Raw genomic sequence first — 20,093 nt, forward strand, 5'->3', positions numbered from 1 at the left:
CATGCGAGATGCTGAAATGAAAATTGCTGAATTGCAATACAGGAAAAAAAAACACATCATCCCCATCATCGGTTATGAATAAAAATAAACATTATAAAGAGGCAAGCACCCACCAACAGAACAACAAAAGAAAAAAAAATGTCAATCTGGTCCAACAGAAAGTCAGAAAGCTGCGTATGAATAACAAAGGAGAACAGATTTTATTTAAACAAGAACAAACCACTGATTTGTTTTTGATGGTAAATTTAAAGGGTGAAACTTACACCTAGACACATATGCTTTAATTGATTATGATGACTGGCAGCTAAAGCTTTTGAAATGCCCCTCAGTGGGTCTTTCTCCAGAGGAGGATGGCTGACCCTCTGGCACGTTGTTAAAGAAGCTGGTTATTCACAGAGTGCTGTGTCCAAAACCTTCACAGAAACATAATTTGGTAGAAAATCTGTTCAGAAATGAAGATAACAGCAGCTTTGAGAGACTTTTGACAGAAGCCCATTTTAGAGCGTAATGATTGACAAAGAGTGGACATCTACTGGACTCAAAGCTTCAAGATTGAAGCAGGACATGGACTTTTTTGAACCAGGGAAACCTAATGCGTCTACCTGGGATAAGGACCACACACATGTGAACTATAGTTCATCTTTAAGATGAAAGTCAACTTTGCATTTCTTTAAAATTAAAGTCCCAAAGTCTGGAAGAAGAGAAGTGCAGAATTCAGGAAGGTTTGATTGAGGTCAGATAAAAGTTGTTTCTTTTCTGTATTTGATTGTTAAGGTTCCATCTCATTTACTAGTTTTAATCCACTGATTATTTTTTTTGTGTGTCTGAGGTCACAGCTTATCTCTATCAAGACACATTTCAGGCTTTCTCCAAGGGCCAGCTTTCATTCTTCAGCAGTACTGCACACGTGCCCAAAAGCACCAATTTCTGGTTTAAGAGCTTTTATCACACCACAGATTGGCATATGACCTGAGCCCAAAAGAAAATCTATGGTGAATTGTGAGAAGGACAATGGCGGAGACCAAAGACCAACAACACAATAAAAATTGCTATCTGAACTCCTTTTTTGGCCTCTATGAGACCTAAACAGTGCTACAGGTACTGCTGTAGTTCACCCTAGAAACATTTGATATGCATGTTCATAGTCTTCTGTTTTGTTTCTTCTTCTGTTTTCTTAAGAAACCTTTTATGAGAAGTTTCTTTTGAATCCCAAGTTATACTTTTAACCAACATGCAGAAACGATTGAACTTTTTGAAGATGTTATAATTTCATTTGTTTTTATTACAGTCTTAAACAGCTCTAAACACATTTTAATGGAAGTGTAAATAAATGAGGCCTATTCTAATATTTTCCAAAGCTTCCACACTGGTTTCGTGAACAAAGCGCAGCTGGATTGTGCTGAAGGTTGATTACCTGCCAGCCTGCAGAACACCTGATATGGTGAAGAGCCCGAAATCCGTGATGACCACTTTGCCGTTGTCGTAAAACACATTCTTGGATTTCATGTCTTTGTGCAGGATGCCTTTTGCATGAAGATAACCCATCCCCTGAGGACGGAGAGAAGCGGAGCTGTGATCACGATGGGACATGATCATGGGAATCTGTGCCGAGCTGGTTTACCTTGACCATCTCTTGTGCGATCTGTCGGGTCTTGTTAACATCAAGGGCGACTTTGGCATCCCGCACCACTGAGTAGAGCGTCCGGCCTTTACACAAACTGACAGAGGAAGAAGATCAGCAGGTGAAACTTTAAAAAAAAAATATTAACTCTGCAAGAAGGATTTAATTGGAAACACATTGCATTTGGACTTATTTCATATCGACCTCCTGTGGATGATTAAAATCACCGGCTTCAAACCCCATCAAGGTTGTTTTGAATCTTCATCTCCCCTTTTCCCATCCTTTTCGCTTCAGGACCGTTCTGCAGGGGCGCCACCACAGGCGTGTCTTAATAGACAGCTGCATGACCCCCCACTGCCTCACAATTGAAACCCTCAACTCCAACTGCGCCCCACAGGTGAGCAGCAAAGTACTGGGGGCCACCGGTTCATGCATATTCATTTGTTGCAACAAGCTGACAGCAGCCACATTTTTTAGTCGCTCCCTTCCTTCGTCCTTTTCTCTAAACGCAGGAATGCGGCTACATGTCTAAAGAGGATGAAAAGCTAATGAGGCCACCTCAACGCGCCGAAGGTCACCTCTGCACTTTTAAATGAAGTAATTATGCTATATGCATGCACAAAACTCCAGAAATAACAGCAGATGACGTCAAAGTCCTGAAACGTGTTCTGCATGCTATAAAAAGAAAAATCAATTTACTGTCTGTCGCAAGAGGAAACAATCGAAGACGATTAAGAAAAAAAACATCAAAGTCAATATTTATGTTTCCACAAATGTAAATAAAAATCAATGCACTTCTATTGATGTGTTGAGCTGCGGTGAAGCCGGGAAAAAAAGCAAGAAAAGCTGCATTTGAAGAAACTTTTTTTTTTTTTTTCTCCCGTCAGTGTGACGTCTGAGGCAGAGTATTATTGGATGACTGGGCCACCTGTTGCTCTGACATTTGCAGGTATTTTCAACCGTCAGCTCGCTTGTTCTTTTATACTTTTCATCTGTAAATCTAGTTAAACAGCTGCCACAAAAGAAACAATGTTTAAAAACACTTCTTTGCTTTCTGGAGGTTAAAAAAAAGACTGTGGAAGCTTTCATAGTTAAAAAAAAAAAAACACAAAATAGAAAGGACAAGGATTTTACTTGTCTTTTGTTCAGTCTAAGTAGATAACAGAGGAAATGAGGCAAACGTCTAAACAACTTTTTTCAACATAATTAGCTAATTAACTGAAGGAGAGGATTTCCTGTGATGTTCCCAATGAGCAAAGTTGCTTTTCCGTTTCGACAAAACGTGAAAGCCATTCCCTGAAATAATTACGCGTGTTAACTCGGGCAGGGAATTTCTTCAGTTCACTTACAGTAAGCTACGTTTGCATTGTCTGCTGCCAGACTGTCAAGGCGAAAGCAACACTGCTGCTGCTGCTGTGAGGTGTGGGTGGTACATCTACTCAGCAACAGTGCCAGCCTGTTCTAATCATAACGCCTGCATGTTTCTCTGTCAGACGCTCACAGCAGAGCAGATCTGAACCAACGCTGAAGACCTTTTCCGGCTCACAGCCAGCAAAGAGCATTGGTTCAATCTCGTTTTTATTAGTTTTTCCTCTGTTCAGTCTTTGTGCATGGATAGGATTGCAGTTCTGACAGAAGGTGGACTGTAGTCGTTTTTTATCACTGCTTCTACCATCTCTAATTAACTGTGCGAAACCTTTAATCACAACTGCTCTGACGGGTGGATACGGGTGGTCTGCGGATAAAAAAAATGGGCAAACCTGTACTTGGTCCGCACAAAATATGAAGGTCGTAGACACCTTGGTGAGCCCATAGAGCAAAGATGTTCGTTCAGCTTTCTTCTACGGGCTTCCTGCAGCAGGTCGTGGTGAACAAGTAAACAACACTCAGAGGTAAGTAATAGTGAAGTAGGTGAGTTGCAGGCGTGTCAGACTGATTTTTTTTCTTTTAAGCCTCTAAATCCTGGAGGCTGTACAAGGAGCCCATAGGTGCTGCCTGCATACAGCCTGAGTGTTAGAAATGAGGAAATGAGACAATCAGAGTGTAATTTGTGTGAAGATGGGCATGTATGCTTCACCTGCACACCTTGTGCGTGCAGCATTCACGTGCAGTCAGTAAGGGGCCAGTACTCACACCTTACTACTGACTAGAGTGTGCAGGGCACTGTACGACCACATCACCTGTACATCATAAGTGTGTGTAACTTCCTCTTTACCACACATATAACAATGGTGTGTTCCATTTTCATGACGTCCCATAAGGGTAGCGCACTTCCATGCTGCCCTTAAGATGCGGCCGCTCCTCTCTAAGACCCTCCATAGACCCGGACAACCCAAAAAGCCGCAGCATCAACCCTCGTAAAGGTGCATGTAGCTAAGGCTTAAAATTCACATCGTAAAACAGCACATAGATACAAGTTTGTTTGTTTTTTTGAAAGTCTTTAGAAAATCAGTACTTTTGTGCAAGGAAAGGCAAAGTCCTATTGGTTGTCAAACAACTGGGTGTGTGAAATTTGCTCTCCACATTTGACTGATCTCTGCGGGGAGGGGGGAGCAGCAGACAGCCACACTCAGGAACCATTTGGTGGTTTGACCTCCGCAATTCCACCCCTTATGGTTGAGTGTCATACCAAACAGCACATGTAAGTAAAGGAAAACCAAAAATGTGATCCAAAAACAAAAGCTGACCAGAAAACCACAGGCTTGAGTGAATAATTGAGATAAGGACAATCAAGAAGAAACTGATAATTAGTAACCTAATCCGAATGTCAACAAGAGCCGGAACAGAAACTAAAAACAGGCTTCCTGACAGGATTTTAAGAAATTTAGGATTAAACATTATTCACAACTAAACTAATTAAAAAGACTAAACTAAAGAAAATACAAATTCAGTTTTCCTGTAACTTTTAATGGACTCTCATTCAACCTGTGATAACAGAAAATGTGCAACTGAATAAAAGAAAAAGAAATATTGTTGTCTTTCAGAAACCATCAAAATGAATGAAGGTTAGCATCCATCTAACGTCAACATAAGTTTATGATTCAATACTTTTCTTAAAAATCTCATACTGATTGAATTTAATGGTTGTTTTTTTTCATTGTCAATATGGGACCTAATCTGCAATTTTAAGGACAAAATATTGATTTCAGTCATTTTTATCTTCAAGGAGTCAGGCACATTCTATTTGACTAATATTTGATTCGATTTGATTACTTGTTTGATTCGTTTGATTACATGTTTGACTAAAAAAGTGAATAAAATCTAATCTAACTTGAAATGAGGTTTTGCAGATCACGATGTCATACTGTACTTGACCTCCTGAATCTTACCTGGTGATTATGGCCAGGTGTGGCGGGCTCATGCACGCCCCCATGAAGAGCACCACGTTCTCATGGCGCGTGTTGCGGTAGGCCATGACCTCGCGCTTGAATGCTTTAAGTTGGTCCTCGTTGTCCCGCTCGATGTCGATCAGGCGGATGGCGACCTCGCCGTGCCACCGTCCGTGGTAAACTCTTCCAAAGCGGCCTTTGCCGATCATCTCTCCGATCTCCAGCTGCTCGAAGGGGATGTCCCACTCCTGCAGGAAGATGCTGGTCTGGCTGGCCTTGCGCGGGAAGTTACGAGCCGACAGCAGAGACAGGTTCATCTCCTCGAATTCGTCGCCGGAGTCCTCAACGTTACCGTCCTCATTCTATGGTAAGGCAAAACACAACTGTTTTTTTTGTGCCAGAATGAAAAATTACATTAAAATCTTGGAAATTAAGTTATTTGAACCTCCAGCAGACATTTGGTCAATCTCTTTCATTGCAAGTCCTACAACCAAAAAAGCAAGAATCTTTCATTTTTAGGCTACATCGGGCTCAAGTATTTACTCCAACTACTTTGAGCAAAGAGTAAAAAAAAACAAATAAAAGAGCGTAAAAAGGGTGAATGCCAACAGATTTGATAAATTGCAATAGCATGTAAGTACGTCCAACATTCCAGTGCATGGTATACTTTAAATTTTGTTAAAGTGGCTGCAGTAATGAGCATCAAAGGTCCCCCAGAGTTACCTGGAGGCTCCTCAGAGGTCACTGATAATGCTGAACTAAAGGACGACAAGCAACTGAAGCGCAGATGTTGGCGGCTGCATTTGTTTCCATACTGATGTACATATGTGGACCAAACAGATGTGTGAAAGATCACAGTCCATGCTTAAAAAACTTACGTCCGATGTTGGTTCAACTTCGATCTGAAGTAAATGGTTGCCCTCATTGCTGAGAAAGAAAAAAAAAAAAGCAGGAAAATTGTTAAGTTCTTCTTACTTAAAGGGAGAGAGAAAAATCCTGCACTCTAAGGGAGAGCAGAAATAGTTTGTGAACTTTTTTGACTGCTTAGGAGCTACTAAAAAACAAAGCTGCTGTGTTTAAAATTGTCTTCAAGAAACATTTAACAGAATACTAGCATGACAAAAGATTTGTGCGCATGGAAGTGGAAAGACCCTTCAGGAGAAGAAAGTGCGTGCACTCTGCCTCTGATCGCTGATTAACTGCATCCTGTGTGGGACAAGCTGTTAATAACTCCAACGGAACCCAGAAGCTGTGAGCTTAGACAGAAAGCGTCGCCTTCAGTGATGCTCTTTGTGCACCAGAGCACAAATTCAACCAATATGCTGCAAAGAGAAATGTGAACTCAGCTGCTGGGCTGGATGCAGAAGCTGCCTGATGCCCAGAACCTTTTCAGGGATCTTCCTGCAGGACGCCAAAGACCAGGCTCCTCACTTATGTCATTGCTATGTTGGCTGCATTTTAATCACCACCAAAAATACACAAAATCTGTACTACATTACACTGGAGAGGCTCTTTTATACAAGGGCTGTTTGTTTTTGTTTTTTTAACATTCAATAGAATGCTTGCACAGATCACGGGAAATGTGGGAAAAAATAAAAACATTTCATTTTTAAAATAGTAATTTCAATACTTGGACGGATAATATGATGATTTCTTTTTATAATCCATGTTTTTTAGCAAACTTTATAGTCCACAGAAAAAACAAAACAAAGGAAAAAACCTCACAGTAGTGGTAGTGTAATGGTATGGAGGCTCTTTGAAGTGGCACATAAAAGTGTAAAGAACTTTTTCTAAAATAAATAAAAATCTGTTATGTACTGTTTTGGGAGAAAAATTAAAAAAGAAAAGAATGAATGAATAAAACTATTTGGCAAATTTTTCCTGTGGCATTTCAAAACTACTTTCATATTTGATTTCTTAAGACAAAAACCTTCTCCTGTATTTTTATCAGCAGATATTTCTCCAGATAGAGCTGGAGACTGAGGTCATGACCCAATGCTACAACATTCTCCTTCAGAATTTTTGTGTTTTTTGGCTCCTTCATTTAATAAAAAGAATAATCATTCAGGTCCAGAAGATGCAAAACAGCCTCCAACCATCACACTACCACCACCGTGCTTGACTAATGCCGTTTTTCTAAGAAAGTTTGTTCAAATAATATTGAGAACTATTTTTAATCCAGATGTTTTTACCAAAAGCAAGACACGGTTTTTTTTCTCCAGCACTACTAAGGTTGTCTTACTTATAAATATAAAATATGCCCCAACCAGCAGGCCACGGACCGGTGCTGGTCCATGGGACAGTTATGGACACAGGGAAAAGCAACACAATCGACAATTTTTTCTGGATTCTCTCCACTTACTTATTCATGATGCATGTAAAGTCGCTCTGTCACGTGTTGAAAATCCATCCACTACTTTCTTAAAGCGGCTGCAACAACCACTAAATTTAAATTCCTAAGCTAGCAAAGTTTACAAAAAATAAATGCATTTGTAAAGTTTGTTTTAGCAGAAAAGAAGAAAAGCTTCCGAATTCAAAATAAAAGAAATCTGCATTTAACAGACAAAAAACAGGAGTCTTCACTCCAAATATGGATTTATTGTGACAGTTTTTCCCACAGACCATAATAATAATGCAAAATATTCAGCAACAAGTGTCTTATGTTATGAGGAAGTTGCTAATAAAGCTGCTCACATTTATTATTATATTTAGAAAAAAGCAGTTTTAGTGACTGCTTTTTTTATGTGTTCCACCTTAAAAGTCGGACGAGGAAGGAGTTGGCGTCAGATTTTTTTGGCTTTGACTTTGGCATTAAGGAAAAATAAATCACGAAATCTAATTTACAAAATTTAGAGCCGCTGCAGATATTTGACAATTAAAGATAAACTTTACCCTTAAAAGTTAAGGGAAACTGAAGATGGAAAAAATGTTTTGAAAAAAAATCACTTCAGCCTCGTACAGGCCGGTTCGTGAAGATTTCATCTGACATTATACCTGTCCATGGACTAAAGGTTGAGGACTACTGCATTAGTTAACCTGTTGTTAGGCTGCTTTGTTTGGACAGTTTCACAATTTCTAACCTTTTTCTTTGGCTGACAGTAAAAAAAATGCATCACTGATCATTTGTGAAAAAAACAAAACAGGAGATTTAGAGTGTTTTTTCCATTTAACAAACCTAAAACAATTCAAAACTATGTTAGGAATTTATTTGGGTTACAGATATTTGTGTACGTTTAAAATAATAATAGTATTTGCACTGTGCAAATTTTTTATCTCCAACTCGGACTCTGAGTTTGATGCTTACAGACACTCTGGGTTACAGAGACACACCCCAGAGAGACCTCTGTCCTCCTTTAGCCAGTCTGCCTCCGCCCACTTCTGATGATGAGTAGCAGCGATGTGCATCTGCAAGCACTTGTTCACTGAGCCACCCCAGACTCTGGGGGAAAAGCCACAGGTGAGACAGCTTAGAAAATAATGTGATTCCTGTGGCGTCGAGGGTGTCATGATTTCACAAGGATGAGGAACCCAGATGCTGCAACCCAGAAGGAAGACAGGTAAGTGGAGGATGAGAATGGATTTATTGTTTGCTCCAGATGTGAAGATGGCTGGTTTGAGGAGTGTCCAGGTTAGACGTGGCTGTGGCGTGGCTGGAGGGTCTTGAAGCGGTTAGCGGCTGCCGAGAGTTTCCGTGCTCCTGAGGCGTAGAATGGAAGGTCCGTGCTGCCGTCACTCGTGAGCGGTAGGATCCATAAGGGGTAACAAACTGGCGTCGAGTAGTGGCGTTGATCTCCTTTTGAATCCACAGAAGATGATGAGGAGAGTGATGGCAGCTGGTGGCAATCAGGAACATTAGGGCAGAGCTGGAGGGGGGAGGAGACCGCCAGGCACCGTGACAGTACCCCCCCCTCAACGACCGCCTCCAGGCGGTCCGGGACGCCGATCCGGGTGGGCACGGAAAAAGTCAGCAAGGAGGGCACGGTCCAGGATCAGGGAACGGGAGACCCAAGAGCGTTCCTCCGGACCGTAACCCTCCCAATCCACGAGGAACTGGTGGCCGCGACCCCGGCGGCGGACATCCAAAATCCGACTGACCGTATAAGCCGGGGCACCATCGATGAGCCGGGCGGGTGGAGGGGAGGCGGATGGCGGGCAAAGCGCGCTGTCAACGACAGGCTTGACCTGAGAGACATGAAAGGTGGGATGGACTTTGAGAGCCGCTGGGAGGCGGAGGCGGACACAGGTGGGATTGATGACCTTTTCCACAGTATAGGGACCGATGAAGCGGGGGGCGAGCTTGCGGGAGGTGGCCTGAAGAGGAATATTACGGGATGACAACCAGACTTTCTGACCAGGGTGATATGTAGGACCCACCACACGATGACGGTTGGCCGTACGGCGATTGGTCTCCTTAGTCTGGAGCAGAGCAGCCTTGGTCTGATGCCAGATGCTCTGGCATCGGCGGAGATGGTCCTGAACAGAGGGGACAGCGAGGTCTAACTCGTGGGAAGGAAACAGCGGAGGCGGGAACCCCAGAGCAGCCTCGAACGGGGACAGGCCTGTGGCAGAAGAGGGGTGAGTGTTGTGCGCATATTCGGCCCAAACCAGATACCTGGACCAGTCAGAGGAGTTCCGGTCGGCGAGACAACGCAGTGATGTTTCGAGCTCCTGGTTAGCTCTTTCAGCTTGGCCGTTAGATTGGGGATGATAGCCTGAGGACAGGCTGACTGTGGCCCCCAAGGCCCCACAGAAAGCCTTCCAAACCTGGGAGACAAACTGGGGGCCCCGATCCGAGACAATGTCCACAGGAATACCATGGTGACGGAATACATGCTGGACCAGGATCTCCGTGGTTTCGGTGGCCGTGGGCAACTGTGGGAGCGGGATGAAAAGGACAAATTTAGAGAAGCGGTCTATGACGGTGAGGACGACCGTGTTTCCCTGAGAAGGAGGGAGACCGGTTACAAAGTCCAGGGCAATGTGGGACCAAGGACGCCCGGGAGTGGACAGCGGATGGAGGAGACCAGACGGTGGTGAGTTGGAGGTCTTGGAGCGGGCGCAGGTGGTACAGGCAGCCACATACTCCTTAACGTCCTTAGTCATGGAGGGCCAGAAAAAACGCCGACGGAGGAGGCAGAGAGTCCTGGTGACCCCGCCGTGACAGGCAAGACGTGAGGCGTGGGCCCACGTGATGACGTCGGACCTGAGAGATCGGGGTACATAAAGTGTTCCGTCAGGAGGTTCTGGGTGATTGGGTTCCTCACCTTGAGCTTGCATCACTTTATTCTCAATGTCCCAGGTAACGTTTCCAACGATGCAGGTGGAGGGAATGATGGGGTTCGTGGTGCCGTCCTGGTCATCAGAGGAGCAGTACTTCCGTGAGAGGGCGTCGGGCTTAATATTGCGGCTTCCTGGTCTGTAGGTTATGGTGAAATTGAAACGGTCAAAGAACAGGCACCAGCGGGCTTGACGGGAATTCAGTCTCTTGGCGGAGCGAAGATATGAAAGGTTCCTGTGATCAGTCCAGACAATAAATGGATGAACCGCACCCTCCAGCCAGTGTCGCCATTCTTCCAATGCTAATTTAATAGCGAGAAGTTCACGGTTGCCCACATCATAGTTGCGCTCAGCAGGGGTCAGTTTCTTAGAAAAGAAAGCGCAGGGCTTCAATTTGTTGGAGGACTCTTCCCGCTGAGATAATACTGCCCCGACGCCTGAGTCGGAGGCGTCAACCTCGACCACGAATTGTCTAGCTGGGTCGGGTTGTATTAGTATGGGGGCTGTAACGAAGAGGTTCTTGAGAGTGTCAAAAGCTTCTTGGGCATCCGAGTTCCATTGGTAGGCCCGAACAGTGGAAGTGAGTCGCGTGAGGGGAGCCGCGATGGAGCTGTAATTTCTAATAAACCGCCTATAGAAATTAGCGAACCCTAAAAATTGCTGAAGTTTCTTACGCGTGGTAGGGGGTTCCCACTTGGAGACAGCCTCGATTTTAGCGGGGTCGGGTCGAATGCTACCTGCCTCGAAGATGTACCCTAAGAAGGGGACGACGGTGGAATGAAACAGACATTTTTCGGCTTTGACAAAAAGCTGATTTTCAGACAATCGTTGGAGTACCTGACGAACGTGGTTTCTGTGCTGATCAGGATGTTTAGAGTAGATCAGTATGTCGTCAAGGTAGACAAAAACGAAGCGGTCGATAAAGTCCCGTAGAACGTCGTTTATGAGGCGCTGGAACACGGCAGGAGCGTTTGTTAACCCAAATGGCATGACGAGATACTCATAATGACCGAGAGGAGTTTTGAAAGCGGTTTTCCATTCATCACCCTCCTTGACCCGTACGAGATGATAAGCATTTCGTAGGTCAAGCTTGGAAAAGATACGGGCCTCCTGAATCGAGTCAAAGACAGAGCTGATGAGCGGAAGGGAATACTTGTCTTTTACCGTGATCTGATTTAGTTCTCGATAATCTACGCACGGTCGGAGGGTTTTGTCCTTCTTCTCGACAAAAAAAAACCCTGCACCGACAGGGGAGGAAGAAGGACGAATGTGCCCCGAGGAAAGTGCCTCTTGAATGTAAACCTCCATAGCGGCTTTCTCGGGGCCAGAGAGATTGAACAGCCTACTTTTAGGGAGAGGAGCGCCGTCCAATAAAGTGATTGAACAGTCGTAAGGCCGGTGGGGAGGTAAGGCACCAGCCTTAACTTTGCTGAAAACGGTGTGAAGATCGTGGTAGCAACTAGGCACGTTAGACAGATCGATCTCCTCAGGAGATTTAACGGAGGCAGAATTAGCGGGTGGAACAGCGGATTGCAAACAGTTAGCGAGGCAGAACTCGCTCCAACCAATAATACGACGATGGACCCAATCAAATTGCGGGTTGTGGTGACGAAGCCAAGAGTACCCCAGAATAATGGGGTTCTGGGGGGTTTGAGTTACGAAGAACCGGGCGAGTTCTCTATGATTACCAGAAGTAATTAATAACACCGGTTCCGTACGGTGAGTAATCACCGAAAGGTGTTGACCCCCCAACCCAGCGGCTCTAATAGGGGAAGGAAGGGACTCTGTAGGCAGGGACAGGCGAGTAACTAGGCTGTGATCTATAAGATTCTGTTCAGCGCCGGAGTCAATCAAAGCGTGGAGATCCAGAGTTTCAGAAACATGACTTAACTTGACAGGAATGCGGAGAAAATCTTTAGAAGATGACAAGACTTGACCCGCCCGCGGCCTGTCCTCTAGCGGGGGGTTTTGGAGTTTAAACGCAGGCTACATTGGTGTACCTGGTGTCCTGGTTTTCCGCAGTAAAAGCATGCCCCTTCGATCCGGCGTCGCTGCCTCTCCTCTGCGGAAAGCTTGGAGTGTCCAATCTGCATGGGCTCGTCGGTCTGACTGCGAGAGGTTTCAGACTGGGTTATAGGAGAAATGTGTGCCGCCGTACCTTGTGGTGGATTAGCAGGACTTCTGCGTGGAGGCTGAGGTCTTTCATGCTGTCGTTCACGTAAGCGGGTGTCCGAACGGAGAGCCGCCGTGACGAGCTCCTCAAAAGAGTGGGTTTCTGGTTGCGAACACAGGTGGTCCTTAATGACTTCATTTAAAGACTGATAGAAGACCCCTCTCAATGCTGGATCCGTCCAGCCGGCTTCCACCGCCAGGATTCTGAAGTCTATGACGTGGTCGCTCACTGAGCGACTTCGCTGCTTAAGAGCCAGAAGCTTTCGTGAGGCTTCCTCCCGCTTACGGGGTTGGTCAAAAACCAGCCTGAATTCATTAATGAAGTGCTCGTACGATAGGTGGGTGACAGGATTGGCGGCCAGGAAAGCCTGAGCCCACTGCAGCGCTTTATTGCGGAGTGAGTTTATGATCAGGGTAATCTTGCTGAGGTCGGAGTCATAATACCTCGGGGCTTGCTGGAACAGGAGACTACATTGCAGCAGGAACCCTCCACAAGCTTCGACGTCGCCGAAGAATGGTTCCGGCTGCAGTCGGTAGTTTTCAGGTGACGGACCGGAAGCGGAAACTGCGGCGATGCTGGAAGCGGGAGGTGATGGTGCGGGGGTAGCCCCCTGGACAGTTAAATTCATCAAAGTTTGCGTTAGACCATCCAGGCGCCGAAAAAGTTCCTGTTGGGCAGAGGATACTTGCGACAGAGCGTCGGCTTGGCGGCCCAGGGCGATGCCTTGCTGGCTGACGGCAAAACGAAGTCCCTCTGGATCAGCTGGGTCCGGAAGTTGGCCAGTTTGTTCTGTCATGATTTCACAAGGATGAGGAACCCAGATGCTGCAACCCAGAAGGAAGACAGGTAAGTGGAGGATGAGAATGGATTTATTGTTTGCTCCAGATGTGAAGATGGCTGGTTTGAGGAGTGTCCAGGTTAGACGTGGCTGTGGCGTGGCTGGAGGGTCTTGAAGCGGTTAGCGGCTGCCGAGAGTTTCCGTGCTCCTGAGGCGTAGAATGGAAGGTCCGTGCTGCCGTCACTCGTGAGCGGTAGGATCCTGAGACAGGGAGCAAAGAATTAGTTAGAGCCAGAGACTTGGAACAAAGCTGTAACGAGGCTAGAACCAGAGCAGTCACCATAAGGGGTAACAAACTGGCGTCGAGTAGTGGCGTTGATCTCCTTTTGAATCCACAGAAGATGATGAGGAGAGTGATGGCAGCTGGTGGCAATCAGGAACATTAGGGCAGAGCTGGAGGGGGGAGGAGACCGCCAGGCACCGTGACAGAGGGCTCCTACCACTGCTTCGATCTCGTCTCTAATGAGGGAATCCTGCGGGGCGTTCAGGTCTGAAACCGGCCCTCATTAACCCAGGGATGAGGCCATTACAGCCAGAAAAACCTGCCGGCTGCCTCTGCAAAGGCTCACAAAGATGTGGGCAAGAATGGACAATAGCAATAATAAAACTCAGCATAATAAGGCTTTTGTAAACACACACCTATTTTCTGTTTTAAATTGGACTTAAAAAGCATAAAAAAGTTGTCAGGGCAAATAGCAAAAAGAGGAAGTTTTGAGAATCATTTTTAATGGCTTGCCTTTTATAACTTCTGAGCGCTCATTGAAATAATAAAGTCTTTCCTCAGCACCAAGAGACGCCGAGGTAGAGCTTTAATTATCCCAGAGGAGGTATTAATATTTTGCAGGTCAGACTGCAGACTGATCTCACGCTTTTTCATTAACTCTTCTAATTCTTTTCCAAGTTAGCTTCAACACACGTCTAACTTTGCTAACATGGTTACTCTAATCTTAAAGAATCGTTTTTTTACTTAAGTTGCCACTCAAACATTAAGCATGAAGCTTTCATCCAGGTGTGAGCGAAGAACAATGTCAACTCTAGCCGTCTGCAACAGAAGTGGATGAATGTACACAAAAGTGCATACTGTGTGTTTATCCGGAGCATATTGGCCGCGTTCTAAAAGTAGAAAGCCATCATGTGAGTAACGTGTTTGCTAACATGAGGGGGGGATGCACATCCGCCCTGAATGACATAGCCAGAGACAGACAGACAGACAGACAGACAGACAGACAGACAGGGTCTCTAATAATCCCTGAGGAAATTTAAATTTAAAGAAGTGAATGTACTTGTAACTTCATGAGTGTTAACTTTAGATGTCATTTCTTTTCAGGTGACTTCTGCTGGGAGAATCTAAATTGATTTTAAGGACCTATACGAGCCTTTTAGAAGCAGTTTTCAAAGCGTTCCCAGTGTTTTTTTATTTTTAGTCAAGATCATGCCGTTTTTAGCCAAAATCTAAAAACTTGTATCGTTTTCCAGGACATAGTTTATGCACAGCGGCAGTAGTTCATTAAAAATTTGCTTCTGAGTTGTGGGCGGGACCTTTGGCGCTGAGCAACCCCGCCCCACTTCCCCTCCCTGTTGCTGAGAGTTTGGAACACGTTCAGAGCTTAATTTTTTTTTAAATACGTGTCCTCCATCATCAGAAATATGTCACAAGAAAGTCAGAGTGGGTCTTTAAGCCTCACATGCAGATCCATGCTGAGCATGTTTTTGGCCAGATTCTCCATCGAAAAGACAAAAACTTGAGACAGTTCAGGATTTGGCCTCGACAAACACCGATAACAATTCTGAAGCTCTGAACCCTAAATAATCACAATAGAAGACACGTAGAGTCTACTTTGATGTATGCGCTGGTTTTATTTCCATACATTTTGTTATCTCAAAGCCGACAGCTGCTGTTTTATTGTGAAAGCAGCTCGTTTTTTCTCTAGCTGGAATCGGCACAACGCAGCGCTTTACACTATACTTCCATTCATTCTCATTATTGGACTCGCTCCGATTTGGAGACACGGATAAAAGTTAAAAATAAAATTAGCAGCGATTCTGCAACCGAGACACCTCCGTGTTCCATCATGACGGACCGTATCGATGGAAGCTCTCCTGACCCGCTTCTCCAGATGGATTGTGATGCTAATCTAATTTACATCTGGGTCAAAAGGCTTCTCATCCTTTATTCTCCTCTTCCGGATATTTTCCCTGACCACTGACTTCTTCAAAGACTCAGTGGAAATCCACTTGGCATCGTAAGTGTAGCGTGAACTAAAGGCCAAGCTAATGTTAGTCTGTAAGTAATCGTCATGTTTTCCCTCACATTAAAATTGGCACCCAAATATCTTTGCTCCAATAAGCTCGGCTTGGCCTTTGACCAGAGGCCACAGAGACTGAAAGACACGAGGGAGGAGGAGGAGGAGGAGGGATGCTGGAAGTACAGGGAAGCAGACGGAGAGGTCTTTACAATGTTGCACTCACCCTGGTTCAGAGAGGACAGGATGCAAAATGACCTGGGGGGCTCTGCTGGGGGGCACCTCTGGAGTAACATCTGCAGAACAAAACAAAAACATCCTGATCTGAGTTGAGGTTCTCAACATCTCCATCATTATCCAGCTGTCTTTGTCCAGATCGTCCTGATCAGCAGCAGATGCAGGTTCTGATGATGAAACCACCTGATCCAGGTAATCAGCAGTGAGCTGGAAAACAAACAGGGTGACGGATCCTTTTGACCAGAGTTTGGGAAGGACATAGTGATCCAAACAATAAGGTTTAAAACTATCATTTCAATCAATTTAGAATAATTTAGAGATGAAGAAAGCGACTCCCTCCTTTAACAGAAGACAAGATCATTTGCATAGTTATTAGAAGATGAGATATTTAATTTGTAAAACTGATAAAACGGGCAGAAACACCTAAAGTAGCCTGTAAATGACAGCCTTTAGTTATGCAGCTATGAGCAAAGACTGCTGGTGTTATGATCTAGTGTTTTTGTCTCTGGGTTCTCTTTTGATTTGTTCTGTGAGGGTAAGCTGTCGGACTTCCCCTGGATGTCGTGCCCCCCATCCGTCACCCTGCTTGTTTTTCAGTTGTCCCTGCCTAATTCATAGAAGAAGGTGGTTCTTAAAAACCCGGACTGAGAGGCCTGGTCTAAACACACCAATTCAAGTCAATTTTCGTTTATATAGCCCAATATTTACAACAATAATCATCTTAATGGACTTCAAATCGGTAGTAAGTCATAGAATACAATAGTTGATGGCTAAACTAAACTAAACAGACTAAACTAAACTGGGCATCCCTGCCCTTTGACCCTCCTTCCCGGTAAGAAAAACCACAGACGAGCCAGAGGTAACGTCCACAGCCAAGTACAGGAGCACCAATGCTTTGAGATAACGGAGTCCTTCTTTTTTAAGGGGACTTTTTTTCCTGACACACCAAGACTCTTAAGCAGGTTTTCATTCTTTGTTTTTTTCAGTCCGCTTGTGTTCGTGTCCTTGTTTTGACCGTGCAACTGCAACAACACGAAAAGGTTGCAGAGTTATTCCAAATCATGCTTGTGTTTTTCATAATAACAATTACCAGAGGAGGATGAGGAGAACTTGACATTTCATCTCCTTCCTCAGGTGTATCATGGACTAAAACCCTGTCAAGCTGCAAACTCGGATGTAGCAGCAGCTCCGATAGCCAGAAAAGTTTGTTGCAGAGGCGGTGAATGCTGATTTCCACATGGCATTATTATCTCAGCCACGGCAGCGATGCAACAAAAAGGCCTCTTTGTCACAAAGCACTGTACCCACTCTGTGGATGGACAGTCCTCCACTTTTGTGGAAACAGCTCACACATCACTGAGGCCATTATCACCATCTGACACTTCTGAGCTCTGGCAAATAACAAAATCTTTTTCTGTCTCCAAATTTGGATTTCATATTTCATAAAGCTTGAGCTGGGACCTTGGAAAGATCTGTTCATGTCTGACATATTCAGTGTTTTTATCATGTTGAAGCCTCGTCAGTTTGGCTGAAGGCGGGTGAAGTATCCAAAAATGGTTCAAATTGAAGTAAAAAGTGGTCATCCAAATAATTACTTAACTATAAAATAAAAAAGTACTAAAGTTTTGAGTAATAGTACGAACTTCTTTATGGTTTACTTTTTGCAATTGTCAAAAATAACATTTTTAATTAACTGAGCAAAAAAGGAAGTTCCTCTTATCACATGTGGGGTAATAGCTGACATGAAAGAAAAAAAAGTCTTCCTTCGTAGGAGAAAAACCCTCAGACATCGCAACAATCATTACAAACAAAACAGATTTTTCTCTGAGAATTCTGCATCCCTCCACCTCCCTACAACGATAAAGGTTTTTGCCTTGATGGGTATGGCTGGGTATCACCAGTAATTCACAGATTCCATTCGATTCGATCCGTCAGAGCCTTGATCAATTCGGCTTTGTTTTTTGAAGTGCAGCTTTAATACAACTTACTTGAATAGATGTAACTCGTAACGTTATGTCGAAGTCACATGTTGCCACCAACTTCTGAAGATGACACTTAGTACACCATCTTCCAATTCAAAACGATTGTTTGCAAATGTTTAATCGGAAAGTGTGATCTAATTAAAAGACAAATGGGCTTCCCGCAGTCACTCCTGCTGTGCCTCACTGTATATTAACGAAGCAAACACTGTTATAATACAATTACTTCAATTAACCTAAGCAGTGTTTACTTAACTAGGATCTCCTCGTCCTCCTATGCTAGAAAATTCATCTTTTGCTGTGTTATCCTCCTGATCTGTGAAAACGTAAAGATTTTCCGTTCTGCATCAAATGTCATTTTATCTACTGAGTGACACATCAGAATTAAGACAATGTGTGTAATGCTACAGGTGTAAATATTAGCACTAGTTTTGCTTCATTCTTTTGTGCTTCAAGACCTAAAAATAAGTGAAGTGATAAAGGTTCTAAGTTGGCGTCCGTACTCCAGAATTACAACACGGAAGATGAAATTGTTTAAACTGTTAAAGTTTTAACCAAATACAGCTTCCGAGAAGCACATGACGTTTACACTTGAATGTTATCATTGAATTGTTGTTCTTGCATGACTTTTTAAAGTTATAAAACCGATGTTGTTTTGTATCTTCCTAGCGCTGGCAGCTACGTGCTAACGCAGATGACTGCCGACTACTGATGATGTCATCAAGCAGCAGTAACGTCCAAATTAGATTCAATTTTTTCCATATCTCTCCGATTGGAGGGATAAATATAGGAAGCTGTAGGGGCAAGGAAGCAATTCAGATTCAGCCTAAGAGGGAAAAACACAGTACAGATAAAAAGTTGCAGATCACAACAAGAATTTGTAAATAAAGATTTTTCTGATGGGCTGCTATTTATCAAAGTTAGCTTATTTGTTTTGTATTCATTTTTTTATTGTTTTTGTATGAGTTTACTATTTAAAAAATCAATTTCCTCAATTAAAGTACTATTTATCTAAAGACAATTATTAAATTCGATTGGCTAGCAGGCTTTCTACTTTGCTACTTTGTACTTTGCTAGATGTGAAAGCATCCTTCAACAGATAATAGGGGAACCCTCCTAACAAAATGTCTGCACACTTTTTATCAATTACTTGTTTTATCCTTGAAGAAACTTCCTTCAGGTGCATAATAAAGTAAAATTTATTCAAAGTTGGTCTGTTTTGCAGATTTGCAGAAGATTTGATTTGAATCTTCTTCCAAAGAACCACAAGAGAAAAAAACCTAAGGACATGTTTTCCCTGCAGCATCTACAGGTGAAACACAGCAAGCCCCGCTTTTGTGTTGCTTTCATCTCCAAAAACAACACTATCACAAACATGGCCCGTGTTGACACACCATGACAATTTGTGACACAAAGTGCGAGCGTCAAAAAGCAGTCTCCCTGGAGCGCATTAGAAGCTGGCAGCAGCACCTGACAGTGTTTTTCTTTTCTGTGTGAAGCCCGTCTGAGTGTTTGTGTGGATTCACTCCAAAGAGCTGCGAGCCAGGACGACTGAAAACTCTCAATGACCAATTTAAACATTCAGAACCTGCTCGGAACACGTGACACAATCACAGTGTTTGCTCCTGGAAACGCCTGCAAAATTAACGTGTTAAGTGGAGTTTTTCTCCATCATCCTGGAACTGCAAAAAGAGGAATATGGCCAAAATCTCTTTTATACAACAATACACAGTTCAAAGACTAGTTTGGGCACAATAATAAACTTTGACCATATTTTTGTTCAGTTGTTTCTGTTGTAATGAGGAGAAGCTGCTTCTACCTGCTGCAAAGCATATTTGTGCGTTTCCAAACACCTGCCACCACGGATCCGTGCTACTCCTCACTCTTTTCCTCGCACAATTCTTCGCCGTCCGGGCTGTAATAAGCGACCAAATGAGCAGGCACTGTGCAACTACAGTGGACAAAAGAAGTCTGGGCATCGACAAACCATTAGGAAGCCCAAATGAGGCGAGCAGGAGCGAGTGTGGAGGCACAGAGTCGACAAGTAGCCAAAGAAGGAAAATGACCACATGCATCAAAACATCCGCCCGGTCTTTGGCCGACAGCATTAGGAGAGAGCGGAAAGGATCTCACTTACCTGGGAAGATAAACTGCTGCTTGTATTTGAAATAGCTTGATGCTGCAAAGAAAGAAAAACATGGTTTGTTTTCAGTACGTTTAACCAAAAAGTTATCTTGAAGAAATATTTATATTTTACTTCGATTAAACATTTTTTTAGGAGGAGCGTGACAATTCATCAATAATCATCAACAGATATGTACCACTTTGAGGATAAACTCTTCAAATATCGTAACTGTTTTAAGTTTGGATATTTTAAACCAAGAAAACACCTGATA

At 43.8% G+C, this 20,093-nt stretch overlaps 1 protein-coding gene across 4 annotated transcripts in view; it reads right to left on the bottom strand.

The window, feature by feature from the left end:
- Positions 1-20,093, bottom strand: part of ksr2 (kinase suppressor of ras 2) — a 131,275-nt gene that overhangs the window by 24,178 nt on the left and 87,004 nt on the right. For all 4 annotated transcript variants that reach the window (XM_023958217.1, XM_023958216.1, XM_023958218.1 and 1 more), the window contains 6 exons: positions 19,835-19,876; positions 15,708-15,777; positions 5,829-5,877; positions 4,951-5,312; positions 1,622-1,718; positions 1,415-1,548 (listed from right to left, as the gene is read on the bottom strand). In XM_023958217.1, coding sequence (XP_023813985.1) covers positions 1,415-1,548; positions 1,622-1,718; positions 4,951-5,312; positions 5,829-5,877; positions 15,708-15,777; positions 19,835-19,876 — 754 coding nt within the window. The remainder of the gene's footprint in view (positions 1-1,414; positions 1,549-1,621; positions 1,719-4,950; positions 5,313-5,828; positions 5,878-15,707; positions 15,778-19,834; positions 19,877-20,093) is intronic.

Source organism: Oryzias latipes, chromosome 9, assembly GCF_002234675.1.
Source record: "Oryzias latipes chromosome 9, ASM223467v1".
NCBI classification, from domain to species: Eukaryota; Metazoa; Chordata; class Actinopteri; order Beloniformes; family Adrianichthyidae; genus Oryzias; species Oryzias latipes.